Consider the following 24,461-nt stretch of genomic DNA (forward strand, 5'->3'; position numbering starts at 1 on the left):
TGCGTGTCTTCAAACTGGCAACCTGCGAAAGTGTCCAGTCTGAGGAGGAGGAGGGCGGGGTGAACAATATTTTGAATTTAGCCTGCAGTGCCCATTCCAACCACTAGCTGTCATTTTTATATAAAGCACCTTCAAGACTTATTGGGGCCCCCAAAAGTTTGCTGAGGTCCCCTAGTGGCACCCTGGTAAATATTATCAAAGATGACTGTAAAAATAAATCTGCATTGTTTATCCTTTTGATCTTTAATTCATAAAATTACCAAAAATCTAACCTTTCAGTGAAGGAAAGGAATTGAAAGTGGTGGGAAAATCACATTATGAAATAAATGTTTTTCTCCAGAACACGTTGGCCACAATTATTGGCACCCCTAGAATTTGTTATGAGTAAAATATCTCTAAAGTATATTCCCATTCATATTTACATTTTTTAGCACACCAGGGTAATCATGAACATGAAACTGTCCAGCCATGACTTCCTGTTCCACAGGAATATAAACATGAGGAAACACAAAGGCCAAATCATTCACCACAATGAGTAAAACCAAAGAATATAGTTCTGATGTGCAGCAAAAGAAAGCCTAAAAAAATTATCAAACAGCACCAAAAGTTGTTTGGGAGGGTTTTAAGAAAAATCCTCTGCTCTCATCCAGAAACAATCTCCAGCATATTCAGTTGTCAGACAAGACCGGAACTTCATATGGGACCTGCTTCTATGGTCAGATGAAACTAAAACAAAATGCTGCTTTTTGGCAGCAAACCCACCAGATGGGTTTGGTGCACACATGGATAAATTGTACCCCATGCCCACGGTTAAATATACTGCTGGATCTTTAATGTTGTGGGCCTATTTTTTTGCTGGACTCCTAGACATCTTGTTCAGATACATGGTATCATGGATTCTATCAATTACTAACAGTTAAAACTCAAAACCTGACCGCTTTTGCCAGAAAATCCAATAATGGGTTGTGGTTGGATCTTCCATCAGGACAATGATCCAAAACAAACATCAAAACCAACACAAATATGGGTCACTGAGCACAAAATGAAGCTTCTGCCATGGTCGTCCCAGTCCCCTGACCTGAACCCTAAAGAAATGAGTGGAGTGAACTGAAGAGAAGTAGCACCAGCATGGAGCTGGGAATCTGAAGGATCTGGAGAGATTCTGTATGAAGGAATGATCTCTGAACTCTTGTCAGGTGTTCTCCAAACTCACCAGGCATTATAGAAGAAGACTCAGAGCTGTTATCTTGGCAAAAGGAGGTTGCGAAAAGTATTGAATAAAAGGGTGCCAATAATTGTGGCCGATATGTTTCAGAGAAAAACATTTATTTCATAATGTGATTTTTTTCTCCACTTGCAATTCATTTCCTTCAATGAAAGGTTAGACTTTTGCTAATTTTATGAATTTAAAGATCCAAAGGATAAACAATGCATATTTATTTTTTACAGTCATATTTGATCATATTTACCAAGGGTGCCAATAATTCTGACCACAACTAATTCACATTCACACACATAATTCGCACCTAACATTACAAATTTGTAATATATTTTGATGCATAATTTTAGATAACCTTGTTGTGTGGCTTACCAAATCATGCTGTTATAATAATAGCAGGCTTCCCATGATCTTATGTTAAGTGTTATAGACAATGGATGGATGAGAAATAATAGTGATTGAGCACAATAGAAAATAATTTACATTTAGCTTCTGACAAGTACAATATGTGGAATTTATCATTTAGTATGAAACTCTGCTCAAACCTTCTGCTCAAACCTGCTGCAGCTAATTCTGATACTTCAAAGAAATTGACCACAACCATATCCTGTGCAAGAGCAGAACAACAACATAGCTGAATTTACTAGCACCTGTACTTCAGATGACTTTTTTTTACGTGGATCTAAATCAAACAGATTGCAGAATCTAAAATCTCTTAATATACAGTAACATTACACTTACAAAGATGCTTAAAAATTTAAAAAAAAAAATTTAAGAAAAAAACCCCAGCCAAGAATAAAGGTGAAGATGTTCCACTTAAGGATGGTGAGCAAAAGACTCAGCACGCAGAGACCTCCGATGGTAAGACAATGCTTTTTTTTTTTATCTTTAAATCATTTTTAGAGGGTAAAATACAACATCTTATCAGCATATTTTGGGGAAACTTCACCAAACACTTATTATTCTAATGGTGACTTAAATATCATTCAACTTTTACAGCAAAATATGATCAAAAACACTACATAAAGCTAAAACATCAATTATTTCTGAATAACAAACAAACATTTATGTCATCATAAATCCACATGTTCTGACCAAAAATACAAACAAACAAAAAAACAGCCAGGAATAAAGATGAACAGTTTTCTCTTGCAAGACATGCCAATACAGCATAAAGTCAGTCGTTTTAGAGGGTAAAATACAACATAAGGTGTACCATGCTTTGACCAAAAACACAAATTATTTAAGTGAATCATCAGTGATCAAACTGAGCATTGTATTCTCCTTTAAATGTGGACACTGGTGCAGTCCTTTTGCATGTTGCATGTTGTTTTTTCAAAAGCAATTAATTCACAGAAATTCACATGCATTTAGCAGGAGAAGAGGAAAGCACAGCTGACTTAAGGATTGCATCTGATTCAGTGGATGAAGAAGTGAATGGCGAGAAAGCGCTTGAAATTCTCAGAAAGATTCTGAGTGAACATTCAAACCCTGAGGACCTTGACAAAGCAGCTGAGGTGTTGAAAAGATGGAGCAAACTGAATGATGTTACCATAGACAAGAAAGAAGGCATTTTTCCTCAAAACTGGCTCTGTAAGTATCTTCAAGAAATAGATCAGTTTGTGGAAAACCTTATTCCCACACTACCAGAGCGAGCACATGGATCTCAGTTAGAGCAGTTACAGGACTTTCTAAAGAGCACACAGAGCAAGATATGCTATGAGGTGATTCGATTAACACCGGTACTGGAAGATGCTGGACTACTAGTTCATCTGACTGACAGTTACAGCCGTCACCTCTTTACCAAGTTGGACCTGCTGCTAAACAGAGATCTGTCTGTGAAGGAGACCTTCTGCTTAATAATGTGGGGAAAAGATGTTTTCTTCAGGTATGCACTGCAAATTTGATGTAAATGTGCAATTTGTATAACAAACAAGTTAATTTTGAACTGTTGAAATGTACACTACCATTTAAATGTTTGCAGTGTCTGCATACTTTTATTCATCAAGGATGTACTAAATTGATCAAAAATTACACTAAATACATTTATTGTATTTAAAAAAAATATGCTTTTCTTTCTACCTTTGTTCATCAAAGAATTCTAAAAAAGATTTTTTTTTATCAGTTTTCACAAAAATATTAAGCAGCTCAGTAACCTTTATGCTGTGATAATAAGAAATGTTTCTTGAGCACTAAATCAGCATTACAATTTCTGAAGGATCATGTGACACTGAAGACTGGAGTAATGGTGCTGAAAATTCAGCTTTACCATCACAGGAATAAATTACATTTTAAAATATATTAAAATAAATAGTTGTAATAATTGTAACAATGTTTCACAATATTACTGTTTTTAATATATTTTTGAACAAATAAATGCAGCCTGGAAGAGCATAAGAGAATTTTTTTCTTTTTTAAAGGTGCCCTAGATCATGTTTTTAAAAGATGTAATATAAGTGTAAGGTGTCCCCTGAATGTGTCTGTGAAGTTTCAGCTCAAAATACCCCATATATTTTTTTTTATTAATTTTTTTAACTGCCTATTTTGGGGCATCATTATAAATGCGCCGATTTATGCTGTGGCCCCTTAAAATCCCGTGCTCTCCGCCCACAGAGCTCGCGCTTTCCTTAAACAGTGCCTTAACAAAGTTTACACAGCTAATATAACCCTGAAAATGGATCTTTACAAAGTGTTCGTCATGCATGCGGCATGCATGAGTCGGATTATGTGTGTATTGTATACTGTTATATTGTTTACATTGATTCTGAATGAGTTTGAGGCTGTGCTGCGTGGCTAAAGCTAACATTACACACTGTTGGAGAGATTTATAAAGAATGAAGCTGTGTTTATGCATTATACAGACTGCAAGTGTTTAATAATGAAAATAGGGACGGCTCTTGTCTCCGTGAATACAGTAAGAATCGATGGGAACTTTAACCACATTTAACAGTACATTAGCAACATGTTAATGAAACATTTAGAAAGACAATTTACAAATATCACTAAAATATCATGATATCATGGATCATGTCAGTTATTATTGCTCCATCTGCCATTTTTAGCTATTGTTCTTGCTTGCTTACCTAGTCTGTTGATTCAGCTGTGCACATCCAGACGTTCTGCCCTTGTCTAATGCCTTTCATAATGATAATGTTGGGAACATGGGCTGGCATATGCAAATATTGGGGGCATACACCCCGACTGTTACGTAACAGTCGGTGTTATGTTGAGATTCGCCTGTTTTCTGGAGGTCTTTTAAACAAATGAGATTTATATAAGAAGGAGGAAACAATGGAGTTTGAGACTCACTGTATGTCATTTCCATGTACTGAACTCTTGTTATTCAACTATGCCAAGGTAAATTAAATGTTTGATTCTAGGGCACATTTAATGTGTACTACTTATACTTTATGTACTCATTCATGTTTCAGCTCAAAACTGACAGTGTACGACCCACTGCGCTTGACAGGATGGTTTGAGAAAGCAAAGCAGAAACTACTTACACAACTTCAGGTAGGTCTTCACAGTTTATGACTGTTTGGGTGTTATTTTAAGTACTGTATGTGACTCTCATTATGAATAATATCAGTAATGCATGAAAGGACCCAAATCAAGAGAGATGTAACACAGATGTCTCTGTCCCAAATTTAATTGCAACAGAAGGACATCTCTATGACTTTAGAGAACATCCTGCACTATGATGAGCAACATGGACATAATGAGGACTCAATGAATGAAGAAACGTTCATAAAGAGTTCACATGGATGTCATTCAGGTAGCTCTTGGAGAGAGAAAGTAAAGCAAAACTTTTTTTTATTTTCTCATGTAAAAAGGTATCATATAGGGGATTTATATGATATATTTCTCGCTTATTTCAGTGCCTGAATCATGCTATTGTAGATGCTAAAAAGGGTGGTCCGACCTTGATGCATGCAGTACAAATACTCTGTAGTGAAGAGCTGCGTGGTTTTGCTCAGAAGTAGGTTTCGCCTCATCTTATATTTGGTTTACACATTAAAACGATTCTCATTTAAAGTGATTATCATTCTAGTGTATGGTTGAGGGAGAGGGGAGGTTTGTGATCCTATACTTAATATAAATATGTGTTTTCTTAGGTATGTGGATACTGAGAATAAACGTCTGAAAAAACTAAAGTTCACTGAGAAGGACTCTGTTTATCTGTTTCGGATCATCAACACTTGTATGCAGCTCAGGTATTTACTAATGATCATTAAATATATGTGGCTCAGAATAACATTATATAATTAAGTATCAGATTATAATTGTGGAGACATTAAGATAAAGTGACTAATATTTGACTGCCAAATTTGGCTAAAATATTGTGTTATTAGGGACAGCCCTTGTGTAGAACAAAATATAGGTTATACACTAGGGTCATTATATACTGGAGTGTATAATTAAAAAAAAAAAATAGTGCAAATATTAATTTCTTTGCATCAAAAACATTTTTTTAAAGTGAACATTTTAGTGCATTTTTAATTGGCTTTTCCCTATCTAAAATGTATTAATTCACATGCTTACAGTAAGAGGTAACCCTGCAATCTTTTATCCCTGAATAAGACTAAATCAGTGTTATTTTACTACAGATGTTGTGCTACACAAATCATTCCAGATAAAAACAACAGCGATGATGTCAAAAGCACCATAAGCATGCTACAGAAACTGGAAGATAATGCTTTATCCATTGTACAGAAGATCATGGAAAGCTTAGCACAGGTATGTCTCAATTATTCCATCATATGTGTTTATGATCATCTGTACAGGAAAAAAGATCATGGACTTGAAATTAAGTGCGTCCGCAGGATTGTGAAGTCCATAATGTTATGGTACAGAGACACGGAGGCAGAGATAAGATCAATCCAGGTAAGTTTATTGATAACAGCAAAGCACGGGGTGATGTTGAGCAGATTATAGGAAGTTGAGAGGTGAAGAGAAACTAATACTGTCCTGAATATGTCTTGTAGTTGCAGATGATGGAAGGAGCTGGCGGAGACACTCACACACACAAGCAGGTTGGTAGACACGAGGATCAGGAGACAGGGGAGTAGGAGGAGACGTCTGAAGCAGGTAGATATGGCGTTGGGAGTCCTTAAGGTAAGCATACATGTGAAGTATAGCAAACGAGACAGGACGGTGAGTGTGTGTGAGTGAAGAGTCTTTATAGTGGTGTTGATTGCGGTGCTGATGAGTGGCAGGTGGCGGTGATCAGTACTCCGGTGATTGAGTGCGTGGGTAAGGAAGTGAGGTGGAACCTGACGTGTCTGTTACAGTACCCCCCCTCCCATGGCCCGCTCCTGAGGGCCGCGGACCCCAACGTGGTGGTGGTCTTCCTCTCGGGCGTGGGGCAGGTCTGTCAGGGTGATTGGCATGGAAGTTCTGTAATAGGATAGGATCAAGGATATCATTCTTGGGGACCCATGAGCGTTCCTCGGGACCATAGCCTTCCCAGTCGACGAGGTATTCGAGCTGACCACCACGGCACCGGGAATCCAGGATTTCATGAACCACGTAAGCTGTGCCGTCCTCCAGGATGAGTGGAAGGGGGGGCTCGGCGGCTGCCACGTCAGGTTCTGTGGAGGGAACAACAGAAGGGTGGTGAGGCTTAAGTAGTGACACATGGAATGTAGGGTGGATTCTACTGTACTGTGCTGGGAGCTGGAGACGGTAGGTGACGGGGTTGATCTGCCGGATGATGGTGAACGGGCCAATGAAGCGTGGACTCAGCTTCTTGCAGGGCAGACGCATCCTGATGTCCCTGGTGGACAGCCAGACCTTCTGCCCCGGTTGGTACACAGGAGCTTCGGAGCGCCGAAGGTCGGCTGTCATTTTGCGTCTGCGCAGGGCTCTCTGCAGTTGGTGATGAGCTGAGTCCCAAACCCTCTCGCTCTCCCGGAACCAGTAGTTGACTGCGGGGACGTTGGAAGGTTCCCCATCCCAGGGGAACAGTGGGGGTTGGTAGCCGAGTACGCACTGGAAGGGTGTCAGTCCAGTTGTGGCTTGTCGGAGGGAGTTCTGTGCGTACTCGGCCCAACCCAGGTACTGGTTCCAGGAGTTCTGGTGGCTGTGACAGAAGGTACGCAGGAAGCGGCCAATCTCCTGGATCTTACGTTCCGTCTGCCCGTTCGACTGAGGATGGTATCCCGATGATAGGCTGACGGTCACACCCAGGAGCGAGAAGAAGGCTTTCCAGACGTGGGAGACGAATTGGGGTCCTCTGTCGGAGACTATATCTTCAGGTATTCCATAATGACGAAAGACGTGATTAAACATTAACTCAGCAGTTGCCATAGCGGTAGGTAGACCCTCCAGGGGTATCAGATGGCAGGACTTCGAGAAGCGGTCTACCACCACCAGGATGCATGTGTTACCGTCAGACTCAGGGAGATCTGTGACGAAGTCCACTCCCAGGTGTGACCAGGGTCTCTCAGGAACGGGCAGAGGTAGGAGCTTGCCGGTGGGAAGATGGCGTGGGCTCTTGGAGATGGCGCACTCCCTGCAGCCCTGCACGTACCTTCTGACATCTTTGGCCATGTTGGGCCACCAGAAGCGTTGTTTGAGCAACGAGAGGGTCTCATTGACCCCCGGGTGACCAGTGCCAAGTGATGAGTGGGTATTGTGCAGGAGTGGAGTGCGACGTGCCCGTGTGACGTATTGCAAGCCTTGGGGGCAACCCGGCGGAGTGCGTGTGGAGGCATTGGAGGAGGGAATGGTTTCTTCGGACCACTGGATGGGGTTCACGAAGATGGACTCCGGCAAGATTGTTTCAGGATCTTCAGGCTTTTCATCAGGAGAATGGAGGCGAGACAGGGCGTCGGCTTTGGTATTTTTTGACCCAGGACGGTAGGAGATAGAGAAATTAAACCTTGAGAAAAACATGGCCCAGCGAGCTTGGCGCGGGTTGAGTCTCTTGGAAGCCTTCAGATATTCAAGGTTCTTATGATCAGTGAGAACTTGGAAAGGATGAGTAGCCCCCTCCAACCAATGCCTCCACTCCTCGAGGGCAAGCTTGACGGCCAGGAGTTCGCGGTCACCGATGTCGTAGTTGACCTCCGCCGGGTTGAGCTTGCGGGAGAAGAAGGCGCATGGATGGAGCCTACTTGGTGTCCCCTGCTGCTGTGAGAGGACCGCTCCCACTCCGGTGGTGGAGGCGTCCACTTCCACAACGAATGGGAGCTCTGGATTGGGGTGGACGAGGAGGGGAGCGGTGGTGAAGGCTCTCTTCAGGGTTTCGAAGGCGTTAGTGGCTTGCTGGGACCAGGACAGAGACTTGGGCTGATTACGAAGAAGGTTGGTTAGTGGACTGACAATGGTGCTGTAGTTCTTGATAAACCGGCGGTAGAAATTGGAGAAACCTAGGAAGCGTTGGAGTTCTTTGATTGAAGATGGAGTGGGCCAGGACTGAATGGCGGAGACCTTCCCCTCGTCCATCCGGATGCCACTGTGATCTATAACGTACCCCAGGAACTGGACAGAGGGCTGGTGAAAGGAGCACTTTTCAGCTTTGAGGAAGAGGTGGAATTGTCGTAGTCATTGGAGGACCTCCGCAACGTGGTGGCGATGTTCGGCCAAGCTCCGGGAGTAGATGAGGATGTCATCGATGTATACCAGAACGAACTTGTGTAGGAACTCCCAGAGCACCTCGTGTATAAAGTCCTGGAATACGGAGGGGGCGTTGACCAGGCCATACGGCATGAAGAGATACTCGTAGTGTCCGGTGGGCGTATCCGGATGAGGTTGTACGCGCTGCGGAGGTCCAACTTAGTGAACACAGGCACTACGGAGATGTTCAGAAAACGTCACTGAAGGGGGCGTAGTCCGGGGGAACATCCACGGAGCGTTTCTCGACGGGGCTTTCAATAGAGGTAGCGTTCATAGAGAGAGATTCGGAGAGTGGAGACCTTGGAATAGGAAGCGCTGGGAAGCAGTCTGGAAAGCAGTGGTCGCCCCACTTCAGGACTTCGCCCGTGCGCCAAGAGATGTTGGGGCTATGTTGTTCGAGCCACAGGCGCCCTAGAACCACGTCAGCGGTGGATTCCTCCAGAACCAGCAGATTAATCTTTTCTGAATGTAGAACACCCACGCAGAGTTGAAGTGGTCCCACACAATGACGGATGTGCTTACGGCTCAGGGGTTTGCCCGTGATGGAGTGGATTTGATAGTTAACCGGAGACGGGGAGATCTTGAGCTTGAGTTGTCGACAGAGGGCGCCTGAGATGAAATTTCCTGCAGACCCTGAGTCGAGGAGCGCCACCACTGGAACAGAGGTATTTGCAGCAGTAAGGATTACAATAGTCGTGAGTGGTTTCATTTTATGAATGGAAGGGAAAAATCGCACTCACCACGGGCCGAGGAGGACGGGTTGGGCATGTGGAGAGAACATGCCCCGGAGATCCACAATATAAACATAAGTTAAGAGTTAATCTTCTTTGTCTTTCATTTGAGGTGAGACGTGAGTGATCTACTTGCATGGGCTCGGTGGCTGGTTCTGGGGAGCTGACGGGTTCTGACCGGCGGAGGAGGTTGATGGTGGATGACTGGCCCTGGTGCTCGAGGAGACACGACTGCATACGAGAACCCACGCGGATGGCGAGTTGGATGAAGCGTTCAAGTCCCATTGAGTCCTCGTATGCAGGGAGATGCAGCCGCACGTTGGGTTCCAGTCCTTGACGGAAAGATGTGATGAGGGCTTGTTCATTCCATCCGCTGGTAGCGGCTAGCGTTCGGAACTGCAAGGCATAATCATTTACAGAGAGATTCCTTTGCTTTAGATTATAGAGTTTCTCACCAGTAGAAGAATCCTTTAGAGGTTTCCCAAAGACCTTGCGGAAGTGAGAGACGAACGCCGAATATGACTGGACGACAGGTCCTTTCTGGGTCCATAGAGAATCGGCCCATTGCAGGGCGAAATGATGAACGCTATTTTTGAGGTGTCGGTTGTGTAGAGGTGTGGCTGCATCTCCAGGACCAGTTCACATTGAAGAAGGAATCCGCTGCATTCCTCCGCCGATCCAGAGTAGGGCGCCGGATAGGCCATGGGACTGGCGGTGAATGCAGGTGAAGGAGCGGTGAAGGAGGGTGCGGGAGCAACAGCCGTGAATGATGATGATGTTGATGATGGCTGTGGTGTGAGTGCTCGGCACAATGCGTCCACGAGCTCTTGGAACGGGTCGTTGGTGCTCATGCTGTGAAGTTGGTATGGTCCGGTCTTCTGTTATGGTACAGAGACACGGAGGCAGAGATAAGATCAATCCAGGTAAGTTTATTGATAACAGCAAAGCACGGGGTGAAGTTGAGCAGATTATAGGAAGTTGAGAGGTGAAGAGAAACTAATACTGTCCTGAATATGTCTTGTAGTTGCAGATGATGGAAGGAGCTGGCGGAGACACTCACACACACAAGCAGGTTGGTAGACACGAGGAGCAGGAGACAGGGGAGTAGGAGGAGACGTCTGAAGCAGGTAGATATGGCGTTGGGAGTCCTTAAGGTAAGCATACATGTGAAGTATAGCAAACGAGACCGGACGGTGAGTGTGTGTGAGTGAAGAGTCTTTATAGTGGTGTTGATTGCGGTGCTGATGAGTGGCAGGTGGCGGTGATCAGTACTCCGGTGATTGAGTGCGTGGGTAAGGAAGTGAGGTGGAACCTGACGTGTCTGTTACACATAACATCTCAGTGGGATTATTTCAGCTGCATAAATTGTTTCATATCAGATTTCTCCATGCTACTGATATAAACAACAAGGATACTAATCCAAACACATTTTATATCAATCTTACAGTCCTGTTTGTCTTTAAATGTTCATTTGTAGGACAATTTAGGAAGTTATTTCAAGAAAAACAATGTGGATACAGATATCCTGATGAAGGCAATACACGAGCATTGTTCATCTCTGCCCGAGACCGCCTTAGAGATCAAAAAGGTACGCTCCATGTATGACCTTAAAACCAATCAAAAAGATTCAAGCTTCATACCTCACCCTCATTCTCTCCAACGCTCCCTTAATTTCTGACAGATCACTGTGAAAATAGCTTACAACTGTGTTTCCAAAGTATACCTGGAGTGCCTGATGAAGACAAAGTTCAGAAAGCTAGAGAAGCTTTGGGAAAATGCTGAGGAAAAGATAAAAGAGGATGTTCAACGTTTTCACGAAACATTCTCTGAACTGGTGAAAAAAAATCTCTCTTTCATTCATTTGTATTTAATTACTGATTTCCTGATGCATTTGACCAGTGGAAATCAGGGTCAAACTATATTCAGGGGGGACCTATTATGCCCTTTTTAAAGTCTTGATTTTGATTTTTGCTAGAATTGCTTTTCATGCTTGGATGTTCAAATGTTTTGTTGCAGAATCTCTTCCCACTCTGTAAAACTCTGTTTAGTTCCCATTTCTATGAAGCCCCTCCTTCTATAAAGAGTACTGTGCTCTTATTGGTCAGCTGGATCAGTGTGTTGTGATTTGGTGCATTAAAGTCATGTCGGAAATATCGTATTTACGAGTTGAACACACATTATTGCCACAACAGTGTCATAAAATATGAGTGGGAAGCTCAGGATTTGAGAAATACTTATTATATTTAATAGTGGCATTATTAGGCTTGTTTATATTTACTACAAAATTAGTTAATAGTCTGCACACAATATAATAGCATAGTAATAATATGTAAAGTTTACAGTGGATTAATAAATTAATTAAAAACACAAAAAGCAAAACACATCTGATACACATTCCTAATTTTCTAGAAGTAGAGTTAAAAACCTTTCTGTAGTTTTGAGTTGTTAATTAAGATAAAGGTAAGCCGCCATCTTGCTCCAACAAAAGTGACTTGAATGCACCTAATGTGTTTAAACTTGACTTCCCAACTCGTAATACAAACTTCCCAGAAGGACTTGAATGCACCAATCAGTCAACTGAGCATGTTTCAGAAATGTCGCGTACATAACTGCGAGTTTTCTACTGTACTAACGCAACTCAAGTAGACCTCGCTCTTTTTTTTTCTTTGCATATGCCTTGGACGGGAATTATTTAAATGATGTGAGGTGTACCCAGGGTTGCCAGGTTTTCACAACAAAATCTGCCCAATTGCTAATTGCTGGGGAATCCACTTTTTAGTGGGATTCCTGTGGTAAAATACACATTCCAGGGGGTAAATAACATGTTATTTGGGGTTGCTTCAGACCAAGGACATGAAAAATAAACCATGGCAACAGTGTTACAGTAGCCCAACTTGGCAACACTGTGTGTACTGAAAACTCAAAACTTCAATCAAGGCATTTTTGAGGGTTCATACAAAGCCACTGGAAGGCAAGCCTGTAACTTTTAGCCAAAAAAAGTGTAATAGCTAATGCTTACTGGCGGTACGGGCGGTACGCAGGGAGGAGTTTTGAACTGCGACACGATCGGCTGAGAGGTGCGTGATTAAGTTAGCCGTTACGCTTTCTCCAATGGTAAGAGATACAGACCCTCTTATCTCCCTATAATAATACAATCTCTGGTTCAGAATAACTCCCTTTGGAGTGACTTTGTAACTTTGCAGACCTTTTTCATGCTCAAACAACAATATTGCACCGTAAAGAAAGTTTAAAATGTAAAAAAGCATAATAGGACCCCTTTAACATAATTGTTTCACATATCCTTGTCTGTTGACATAAGAGAACAGTGTTTTTATATTCATTATATAAATAAAAAAATCATAGTTTGATTTTCTGCCTGCAGAATGGCAGTGTTGCCCAGCAAAACCAGCTCCTTCAGAGAATGAGTGAAGTTTTGCTTCACAGTGATGTAAATGCGCTGAAGATTACCTGTGGTGTTTTGTTCAAAGATTTCCCACATGAGAGGTAAACCCAGACCATTCATTAACACTTCATTACAGATTCAAACATGTATTTACAGGTGTTTAAATACATATTTCTTCATTGTGTGAGAGTATTCAAACACTGAAGTCTTCTGAATGTTTTGCAGTGAGCAGTATGTACCTGGTCTGCTGCGCTGGAAGGGGGTGTTATCAGAGCGACAAGTGAAGGAAGTACTGGATGCGATCCCGGACTGGTCTCTAAATCATAGACCTGTCACCTATTATTTGGGCCTTTGTTGTTTTTGTTGTAAATAGCTTGCTTCAAAATAAGTGCTTCTGAAAGAGCTTTACAGAGGTACTTCAGTGACATTATCTCCCATGTCTGTCTTAAATAATAAAATGTTTTTTAAAATGTAGCCAACTTTTAACCCTTTCCCCGCCATGGACGGAATTTTCCGGCTTTCCATGTTTTCACTGTTATATGGTAGGGGGCGCTATTATGGGTGCTACTACAGGTGCTGGTCATATACTTAGAATATCATCAAAAAGTTGATTTATTTCACTAATTCCATTCAAAAAGTGAAACTTTTATATTATATTCATTCATTACACATAGACTGATATATTTCAAATGTTTATTTCTTTTAAAGCTGCCATTGAACGTTTTTTTACAAGATGTAATATAAGTCTAAGGTGTCCCCTGAATGTGTCTGTTCAGCTCAAAATACCCAATAGATTTTTTTTAATTAATTTTTTTAACTGCCTATTTTGAGGCATAATTAGAAATGCACCGATTCATGCTGCAGCCCCTTTAAATCACGGGCTCTCCACCCCCTCCCGAGCTCTCGACTCTATCACTGCTTAAACAAAGTTCACACAGCTAATATAACCCTCAAAATGGATCTTTACAAAGTGTTCGTAATGCAACATGTCTAATCGATGTTTACCTTTGATTCTGAATGAGTTTGATAGTGCTTCGTGACTAACGGTTAATGCTACACTGATGGAGAAATTTATAAAGAATAAAGTTGTGTTTATGAATTATACAGACTGCAAGTGTTTAAAAATGAAAATAGCGACGGCTCTTGTCTCCGTGAATACAGTAAGAAACGATGGTAACTTTAACCACATTTAACAGTACATTAGCAACATGCTAACAAAACATTTAGAAAGACAATTCACAAATATCACTAAAAATATCATGTTATCATGGATCATGTCAGTTATTATTGCTCCATCTGCCATTTTTCGCTGTTGTCCTTGTTGCTTACCTAGTCTGATGATTCAGCTGTGCACATCCAGATGTTAATACTGGCTGCCCTTGTGTAATACCTTGAACATGAGCTGGCATATGCAAATATTGGGGGCGTACATATTAATGAGTGTTATGTTGAGATTCGCCTGTTCTTCAGAGGTCTTTTAAACAAATGAGATTTATATAAGAAGGAGGAAACAATGAGTTTGAGACTCACTGTATGTAATTTCCATGTACTGAACTCTTGTTATTCAACTATGCCACAGTAAATTCAATTTTCAATTCGATGGCACCTTTAATTTTGATGATTAAAACTGACAACTAAGGAAAATCCCAAATTCAGTATCTCAGAAAATTAGAATATTACTTAAGACCAAAGTAAAGAAAGGATTTTTTGAAATCTTGGCCAACTGAAAAGTATGAACATGAAAATTATGAGCATGTACAGCACTCAATATTTAGTTGGGGCTCCTTTTGCCTGAATTACTGCAGCAATGCGGCATGGCATGGAGTCGATCAGTCCGTGGCATTGCTCAGGTGTTATGAGAGCCCAGGTTGCTCTGATAGTGGCCTTCAGCTCTTCTGCATTGTTGGTTCTGGCATATCGCATCTTCCTCTTCACAATACCCCATAGATTTTCTATGGGGTTAAAGTCAGGCGAGTTTGCTGGCCAGTTAAGAACAGGGATACCATGGTCCTTAAACGAGGTACTGGTAGCTTTGGCACTGTGTGCAGGTGCCAAGTCCTGTTGTAAAATGAAAATCTCCATAAAGTTGGTCAGCAGCAGGAAGCATGAAGTGCTCTAAAACTTCCTGGTATACGGCTGCGTTGACCTTGGACCTCAGAAAACACAGTGGACCAACACCAGCAGATGACATGGCACCCCAAACATCACTGACTGTGGAAACTTTACACTGGACCCCAAGCAACGTGGATTGTGTGTGTCATGATCCTGGCTTCTTCTCCCCTTTCTCTGTCTCCCTCTTGTGGTCACACTCACGCACAAAATTCCACTTCTCCGCTCATTATCTCTTTCAGCTGGTTCCCCTTTCGTTCCCTTCTCCTCACCTGTCCCCTTTTTCCTCTTGATTGTCTCTGCTTCTTATTCCCTCTTCCTAGCCCTGTCTTGTTGTTTGATTATTCAATGACCTCTTGTGAGAAACTTCTGTTCTCCCGTCCTGTCCTGTCTTATATGTGGAAAGTGAAGTCATTATTTCTGCTGTGAGTTATACTGCCATTGGACTGTGTATTATCCAGCTGTGCCTGTTTGCAGAGTACCTGTTCTGCGCTCGTCCTTGGCTGTTCACCCTGACTGCTGTCTTCACTATCACTGACTGGCTGAATGCGTCTCGGGGTCCCTGCCTCTGTCCTCGTGGAAGTTTATGCTGATTTTCTTTGATTGTCTTTATTTTGTCTTTAGCCCAGGCGAGACGCTTCTGATGCTGTCTGTTGTTCAAGAGTGGCTTGACACAAGGAATGCGACAGCTGAAACCCATGTCTTGCATACATCTGTGCGTAGTGGTTCTTGAAGCACTGACTCCAACTGCAGTCCACTATTTGTGAATCTCCCCCACATTTTTGAATGGGTTTTGTTTCACAGTCCTCTCCAGTGTGCGGTTATCTCTATTGCTTGTACACTTTTTTTCTACCACATCTTTTCCTTCCCTTTACATGTCTATGAATGTGCTTAGACACAGAGCTCTGTGAACAGCCAGCCTCTTTTGCAATGACCTTTTGTGTCTTGCCCTCCTTGTGCAAGGTGTCAATGGTCAAGTCAGCAATCTTCCCCATGATTGTGTAGCCTACAGAACTAGACTGAGAGATCATTTAAAGGCCTTTGCAGGTGTTTTGAGTTAATTATCTGATTAGAGTGTGGCACCAGGTGTCTTCAATATTGAACCTTTTCACAATATTCTAATTTTCTGAGATACTGAATTTGGGATTTTCCTTAGTTTTCAGTTATAATCATCAAAATTAAAAGAAATAAACATTTGAAATATATCAGTCTGTGTGTAATGAATGAATATAATAAACAAGTTTGAATGGAATTAGTGAAATAAATCAACTTTTTGATGATATTCTAATTATATGACTAGCACCTGTATTATCTTCTGAAAGAGTACTAATACTGCCTTCACATGCAATCAGAAATGTACTACTTCCCAATTCTGAAGTCGTGATTATGAGCTTATCGCATTCAAATTTCGAATTGAGAACTCATCAATTTTTTTTTAAAACTAGGAAACTAGTATTTACAATAATTTTGATAGCATGTGATGGCAGCATAAATCTCCTGATCAAAACACAGGCGAAGAAGCAGCAGAAACAAGCAATAACATATGTAAGTTTTGATCATCGTTCTTAATCCGATCTAGATGTAGTCTTTGACAAAAACTCGATTTTCTCAGCTTTTTGCTTAAAATGTTGCTTTTTTATTAAACTTACCCACATTCAAATGTTGATTAAAAATGTCTGTTATTTCTTTTGATATATGCATGTTCTGATATTCATACAACATATTATAGGGGGGCCATGAAACTTTTATGAAAATGATAAAAAATACTGGTGCTGGCTGGCAACTTTTTTTTTTTTTTTTTTTTAAAGCTGGCAGGGTTAATTGATATAGCCTAGGCCTACTTATTATGTGCAGGCTGTCCTGGCACTGTTTCCTAGATGTGTTTTTGATAATCTGATCTGAAGTGGTCAAAGCTTAATACAGGAGGAAATGATGTTAATTAACCCTGTAAAACTTAATAGTCAGAAAAACAGTTTTTGAAATTTTGAAATGGAACCGTTTATTGAGTATCATATTTGATACATCAGGCTTTTATTAGTAAGATAGTCAGATACATAGGAGAGTAGTAGGATATATAAGAGAATGTAAAGAGAATGTAAATGTATTTGGTTTTATTCAGAGGCCTAAACTGAGAAAAATATGCAATTTAGTGCAGTTACTGATATTTATATGACCAAAAAGTAAGATAAAATTCTGATAGCTTGTAATGTGAATCAATGAGCTCCTTATAACAATATTGTTACAGCTGGTGGTGTAAAGATGAGGCAGATCACGGATTTCCACACACATACAATGCTTTAATATAAACAAAGGCAGAGTACACCATACAAGCTCTAACACAAACAGAGAACGGACAGGGAGTGAAGGGAGTGAGTCCATTATATGGAGAGTGCTGACGAGGAGGTCCAGGTGAAGGTGATCCGTGATGATGGGGAGATGACGAGGGAAGTGAATGCAGGTGAGGAGAACAGGAGGACTATGGGAAATGGAGTTCAGGAGACGAGGGAACAGGGGAACTGTGACAAATATAGCAGTCTTCTTATATAAAAAAGACACATGTACAACAACCTGAGGGGGGTTGAGTTTAGAATAATAATAAAAGGCTTTTGCTTGCTAAAAAAAATAGAAAATATCAATCAGATGACAGAAGGCATGTAGGAGATTGTGTATAACAGGTTTTTCAACAAAGTTTCAGCAAACTATCAAATATGATATAGCAGGCTTTAAGTCATTAAAACAATGAAATTTAATTGATTAAATTAGATTGGTTTGTCCCCATGCCATAATAACTCCATAGTAAAACAGGGCAAATGTGTGTTTTGTTTTGCCTGCACATCACTGTTACACCATATGTTTGTGTGTTGGCTCAATACTGCCACGGCACTTCTAAGGACTGCATGTTTTTCACTTTCATTTTCACTTCCCCTTTTATAAGAAATAACTTCTTGCCACTATATATGGTCTTTAAAATTGTAATTGTGCGATTTAACAATATTACTATTGTAGTTTTTAACACAGTGTAGTAAAATGCGTTGTTTTATTATTGTTTTTTATTTTTTTTATCAATTTAGGATGGCACTACCAAAGAGTTTGGTTTACTTTCAGTTATCTTGCATAGCGTCAGAGTCTCCAGCTGTTCCAAGGACGTGGAATCTGTAATGTGAGAGGACAGTATGAGACCGGTTTCACTTTCATTTACTCTTACATAGTGTCAGAATGTCCAGTTAGTCCAAGAATGTGGAATCTGTTAGACGTGAGGAAAGTACCAAGCAACCAATGGCTAGAATTGGCTGGAATATGTTCATGAGGGAAACTCCCATAAATGCACCTGTTTTAAGGACTGTAATCTCACCATTTATTCTGATGTATACTGTGGAACAAGTGGGTTCTTATTTCAAATATGGCATTGAAGCAACAAAAATATTTTACACGTTTTACAAATTCTACATATTTTACAAAAAAAAAAAACAGCATGGGAATGAAGAGAAACCTTTAATGAAGAACATTGAGCAGACAGATGTAATTTATTTATTTATTTATTTATTTTGCATTTCTATGAATGTTAAAATGTATTCGGATATTTGAGGGATTATAACATCAAAATATCTGGGTGATTCCAATATGCAGGATAACAAACAGGAAATGATATCATTGAGAGGACCCCTGCAGACCCTCATCTGTCAGGGTCAATAAGTCTCTTAAAATAGTATTTGTGTAAGGAAGACTTATTTGTCAATGACTGTTTTAACAGGGGAACACATGTTTGAATGCATGGAAAGGTCAGATCAGTCTGGAGTGCTTCCTGATCTAATTGCTCCAGATGTTGAAGTGAGTGGCGAGAAAGCGCTCGATATTCTCAGAAAGATTCTGACTGAACAATCAAACCCTGAGGACCTTGACAAAGCAGCTGAGGTGTTGAAAAGATGGAGCAAATGTAACGGTGTTACCACAGACCAGAAAGAAGGCAGATTAGCTCAAACTGGCTCTGTATCTTCAAGAAATAAATCAGTTTGTAGAAAACCACTTTCCCATGCTGCCAGTAGAGTTTTATTTTAAATTATTAATAGAATAAAAACTTATATATATGACTCAAAACCAGTATATAATTAACTGTTTTTATATAATGTTTGGATTCATCCTGTATACCTACATTACAAACAGTTCTGTCGTAAAACCAGTTTAATGCATATATTTATTTTGCTGTAGATTTTATGCTCCCCAACTCAGCAATACGGATACAAATGAGAGTGACGATCTCTTAAACATCAACTACATGTTAAAGGAGATGGAAGATCACGTTTTGTCTATTGTACAAAAGATGATGATACACTTAGCACAGGTATGTCATTATTTCATCATCAACAGTTGAATGATGAATTAGACATCATGAACAATCCTTTTCAAACAAGCATTTCAATCATGATTTTACATTAAACAATAGTATATTTATAAATTGACAATTGCTAGTTTCAATTGCTAGAAAAAACTTGAAAATTGCTAGTTTCTATGTAAATATACTTTTCTAGGAAAATTTAAGACATTATTTCAAAAAAGGGAAGTGAAAAAATCCATGTCCTGACAGAGGCAATCCAAAAGCAGTGTGCATCTCTGCCTCAGAATGACGTGGGAAAGGAGATTTAAGAGGTTGGTTCTGTACTCATAAGCCACTCAAACTTAATTCCTCAAAAATGCACAACTCTTTCAAACTTATTTTTTGCTCCTCTGCCCCACTTTCTTTCCCATAGATCTTTGGGAATGTTGCCTACGACTGTGTTTCACATGTGTATCTGGATTGCCTGATGAAGAGCAAGATCAAACGGCTTGAGAAGAGATGGGAAAATGTTGGAGAAAGGATGAGAGAGGACATTTTTCACAAAACATTCACTGAACTGGTAAAAAAAAAATAACTTTTTACATTTGAGGGCTATTTTCCTGATGCATTTGGTCTTTAAAAGTTCTTATCTTGTCAGAAATGTATTTATACTCATAGTGTTGGTACAAAGGCCCAGTTTTTGTCTTTTGAAGGTACAATTGTTGCATGTATAAAAACAACATAGGTTGAAGGAACTGCTATCTGCCATTGCTTATTGAAGTAAATGATGCAATACAAACTAAATTATCTGTAAAGCTTGGGTTTTTCATAAGCACCTTTTGTCAAACTGGTTGAAACACTTTTCACATCCTCATAGCAATCAAGAAGTGGACTTGTTGATATTAACGTAAATATACAAAGTTCTGACATGCTAGATGGCACAGGTTGATAGGTCCTTAACTCAATCTGCTTTTTCTGTCATGTCAAAAATATCTTCTGTGGAAGTCTCAGGACCAAAAATCATTCAGTTTGTCTAATCATTGCATTAAGTCCGAATGCAATGATAGGATGTCCTACTTGCCTGTCAACCTGTGTATTTACATACCTCCCTGCATCCTGCTTGCGCAGACATCACACGTCATCAGCTCGTTCCATGAGTCTCTAAGTAGAATTATAGATACACACAGTGTCATGATCACTAGTGGGAGTGCCCTAATCAGCCACTAGAGGGCACTCCAACCTGGACTCTTGTCGGACTTCATTTCCCAGAACTCACTTCCCGGACTCATTACCTCTTCATTGCACCCAGCTGTCTTGTGTTATGTTCATTAGTGTCTGTCTATTTATATCTGGTTTGTTTCTGCTTTTGTTATTGTGGTTTCATTTATGGGCACCGGTTTCTCTGTTTGTTGTCTTTGTTTTCTGTTTGGACTGCTCTGTGGAGTTTGACCCTTGCCTGTTTGTGGATTATGTGTTGGATTACCCTATTAAAGCTGCATTTGGATCTTACCTTCTTGTCTCTGTGCTATTCCGTGACACGCAGTCATAATTTACACAGATCAGGCATAACATTATGATCACTGACAGGTGAAGTGAATAACACTGATCATCTCTTCATCACAGTGTAGGTGGGATATATTAGGCAGCAAGTGAACATTTTGTCCTCAAAGTTGATGTGTTAGAAGCATAAGGATTTGAGCGAGTTTGACAAGGTCCAAATTGTGATGGCTAGACGACTGGGTCAGAGCATCTCCAAAACTGCAGCTCTTGTGGGGTGTTCCCGGTCTGTAGTGGTCAGTATCTATCAAAAGTGGCCCAAGGAAGGAAAAGTGGTGAACTAAGGCTCATTGATCGCAGTTTGTTGAGTATGGGGCTGCATAGCTGCAGACCAGTCAGGGTGCCCATGCTGACCCCGTCCACCACCGAAAGTGCCAACAGTGGGCACGTGAGTATCAGAACTGGACCACGGAGCAATGGAAGAAGGTGGCCTGGTCTGATGAATCACGTTTTCTTTTACATCTCATGGATGGCCGGGTGCGTGTGCATCACTTACCTGGAGAACACATGGCACCAGGATGCACTATGGGAAGAAGCAAGCTGGCGGAGGCAGTGTGATGCTTTGGGCAATGTTCTGCTGGGAAACCTTAAGTCCTGCCATTCAGGTGGATGTTCCTTTGACACATACCACCTACCTAAGCATTGTTGCAGACCATGTACACCCTTTCTTGGAAACCGTATTCCCTGGTGGCTGTAGCCTCTTTCGGCAGGATAATGTGGCCTGCCACAAAGCAAAAATGGTTCAGGAATGGTTTGAGGAGCACAACAACGAGTTTGAGGTGTTGACTTGGCCTCCAAATTCCCCATATCTCAATCCAATCGAGCATCTGTGGGATGTGCTGAACACACAAGTGTGATCCATGGAGGCTCCACCTCACAACTTACAGGACTTAAAGGATCTGCTGCTAACATCTTGGTGCCAGATACCACAGCACACCTTCAGGGGTCTAGTGGAGTCCATGCCTCGACGGGTCAGGGCTGTTTCAGCAGCAAAACTGTGACCAACACAATATTGGGAAGGTGGTCATAATGTTATGCCTGATCTTTGTATATCCACAGTATAAAACATAATTTATATCCAGCTTCTGTGTGGTACCATATATGGCATTTATCGTTTAATATGAAACACTGCTCAAACCTGCTGCAACTACCTCTAATACTTCAAAGAAATTAACCACAATCATATCCTGTGCAAGAGCAGAGCAACAACATAGATGTAGCTGAATTTACTAAAGAGCACCTGTACTTCAGCTGACTTTTTCATAGATGTAAAGATCGCAGAATCTAAAAGCCCTTAATATATAGCAACATACACTTACAAAAATGATTAAAGCATTAAGAAAAACGTTTAAGAAAAAAAACCCTGCCAGGAATAAAGATGATCAGTTTCCTCTTGTGAAAGACATGCCAATACAACATGCAGAGACCTCTGATGGTAAGATAATGCTTTTTTATTTTTAAATAACTGAACAAAGACAGACATTTTTGGAGGGTAAAATAAAATAAAATAATCTTCGGAAAAAAGGCATTTTAAATGCATTCAGACTGTAAAAACAGAAGTTTAGAAAACTCGAGGCAACCAGCTGCGGGACTTTTTTGAATATGGAAAAATTGTTATATGAATTTAACTAAAGTTGATCAAACATAATATGATAAATTTTGTAAACTCAAAAATAATAAAGTTTTACTTATGGATCCCAGTTCAATAAGCTTGCATTTCAAATTAAGCTGAACATTAATATTACATGAAGGTTTATTGAGCAAATTGAGAAAAATTATTATACACCAAAACAAGTTGTATATTTCATGAAATGGAAGGAACATTTATCATTCTAATGCTGACTTGAAGCATCATACAACTTTTACAGCAAAATATAATCAAAAACACAACATAAAGCTAAAACATCAATTATTTCTGAATAACAAACATTTATATCATCATAAATCCACAGGCTTTGACCAAAAAAAACACATGCTCAGCAGCTTGTTAGATGGACCCTCACCACCAAACTGGTTTTTAACATTTTAAGTTGCTCATATGAAACTTTTTCTACATTCGATAGTTCATTCAGCTTTTAAAATAGAGTTTGTCTAAAAATGTGCAGTGCAGAATGCATGCATTCTCCTGTGAATGTGGAAACTGGTGCAGTCCTTTTGCATGTTGTTTTACATTCAAGTCTGAAATTTCAAAAGCAAGTAATGCACAGAAATGCACATGCATTCAGCAGAACAGGAAAGCACAGTCGACTTCAGGATGGCATCTGGTTCAGGGGATGAAATGAGTGGCAAGAAAGAGCTTGATATTCTGAGAACAATTCTGAGTGAACAATCAAACCCTGAGGACATTGACAAGGCAGCTGCAAAGCTGAAAAGCAGCTTCCCTCAAAACTGGCTCTGTGAGTATCTTCAAGAAATAAATCAGTTTGTAGAAAACCACTTTCCCACGCTGCCAGCAGAGGGACCACCAGGATCTCAGTTAGAGCAGTTACAGGACTTTCTAAAGAGCACACAGAGCAAGATATGCTATGAGGTGATTCGATTAACACCGGTACTGGAAGATGCTGGGCTGCTAGTTCATCTGACTGACAGTTACAGCCGTCACCTCTTTACCAAGTTGGACCTGCTGCTAAACAGAGATCTGTCTGTGAAGGCGATCTTCTGCTTAATAATGTGGGGAAAAGATGTTTTCTTCAGGTATGCACTGCAAATTTGTTCTAAATATACAATTTCCTTAACAACAACATCAACAAAAGTTAATTCTGAACTGTTGAAATGTAAACGTGCCATTCAAACGTTTGGAGTCACTGTGATTTTTTTTTTTTTTTTTTTAAAGAAATGGATTTTATTCAGAAAAGACGCATTGAATTGATCAAAAATTACACTAAATATATTCTCTTTCAAATAAATGCTTTTCTTTGAAATGAATCAATTTTTATAAAAATATTAAGCAGCACAACAACAACCTTTTTAACTGTGATAATATAAACTGTTTCTTGAGCAGTAAATCAGCATATTAGAATGATTTCTGAAGGATCATGTGACACTGAAGACTGGAGTAATGATGCTGAAAATTCAGCTTTACCATCACAGGAATAAACAACATTTTAAAATCTATTAAAAGAAACAGTTCTTTTATATTGTAATAATATTTCACAATATTACTGTTTTACTGTATTTTTGAAGAGCCTTGAAGAGCGTAAGAGACTTTAAAAAGCATTTAAAAAAAATCGTACCCACCTTTTGAACATTAATGTGTACTATACAGAACATGTACTCATTTGTTTCAGCTCAGACTCAAAACTGAGAGTGTACGACCCACTGCTGTTGACAGGATGGTTTGAGAGAGCAAAGCAGAAACTGATTCTAGAACTACAGGTAAGAGTAAGACTTAAGTTTATGACTGTTTGAGTGTAATTTAAATTACTGTATTTCAGTCTCATTATACTGACTAATGCACAGTAATGCAAGGACTCAAAACATAACACAGATGTCTCTGTCCCAATTTAATTG

At 40.2% G+C, this 24,461-nt stretch overlaps 1 protein-coding gene across 3 annotated transcripts; it reads left to right on the forward strand.

The window, feature by feature from the left end:
- Positions 1–1,842: 1,842 nt before the first annotated feature.
- si:dkey-196h17.9 (uncharacterized) lies at positions 1,843–13,543 on the forward strand. Of its 3 annotated transcripts, none has more exons than XM_067385145.1 (11): positions 1,843–2,080; positions 2,594–3,107; positions 4,651–4,732; positions 4,880–4,994; positions 5,098–5,198; positions 5,335–5,433; positions 5,827–5,956; positions 11,048–11,158; positions 11,252–11,404; positions 12,953–13,074; positions 13,199–13,543. In XM_067385145.1, exons 4-11 carry the CDS (start codon positions 4,980–4,982, stop codon positions 13,344–13,346), a joined length of 879 nt encoding a protein of 292 aa, XP_067241246.1. In that variant the 5' UTR covers positions 1,843–2,080; positions 2,594–3,107; positions 4,651–4,732; positions 4,880–4,979; the 3' UTR covers positions 13,347–13,543. The 3 variants fall into 3 exon arrangements, with proteins under 3 accessions (XP_067241246.1, XP_067241248.1, XP_067241247.1); XM_067385147.1 differs by having other exon boundaries at positions 2,594–2,812; XM_067385146.1 differs by lacking the exon at positions 2,594–3,107.
- The last annotated feature ends 10,918 nt before the right edge of the window (positions 13,544–24,461 follow it).

Source organism: Chanodichthys erythropterus, chromosome 5 (genome assembly GCF_024489055.1).
Source record: "Chanodichthys erythropterus isolate Z2021 chromosome 5, ASM2448905v1, whole genome shotgun sequence".
NCBI classification, from domain to species: domain Eukaryota; kingdom Metazoa; phylum Chordata; class Actinopteri; order Cypriniformes; family Xenocyprididae; genus Chanodichthys; species Chanodichthys erythropterus.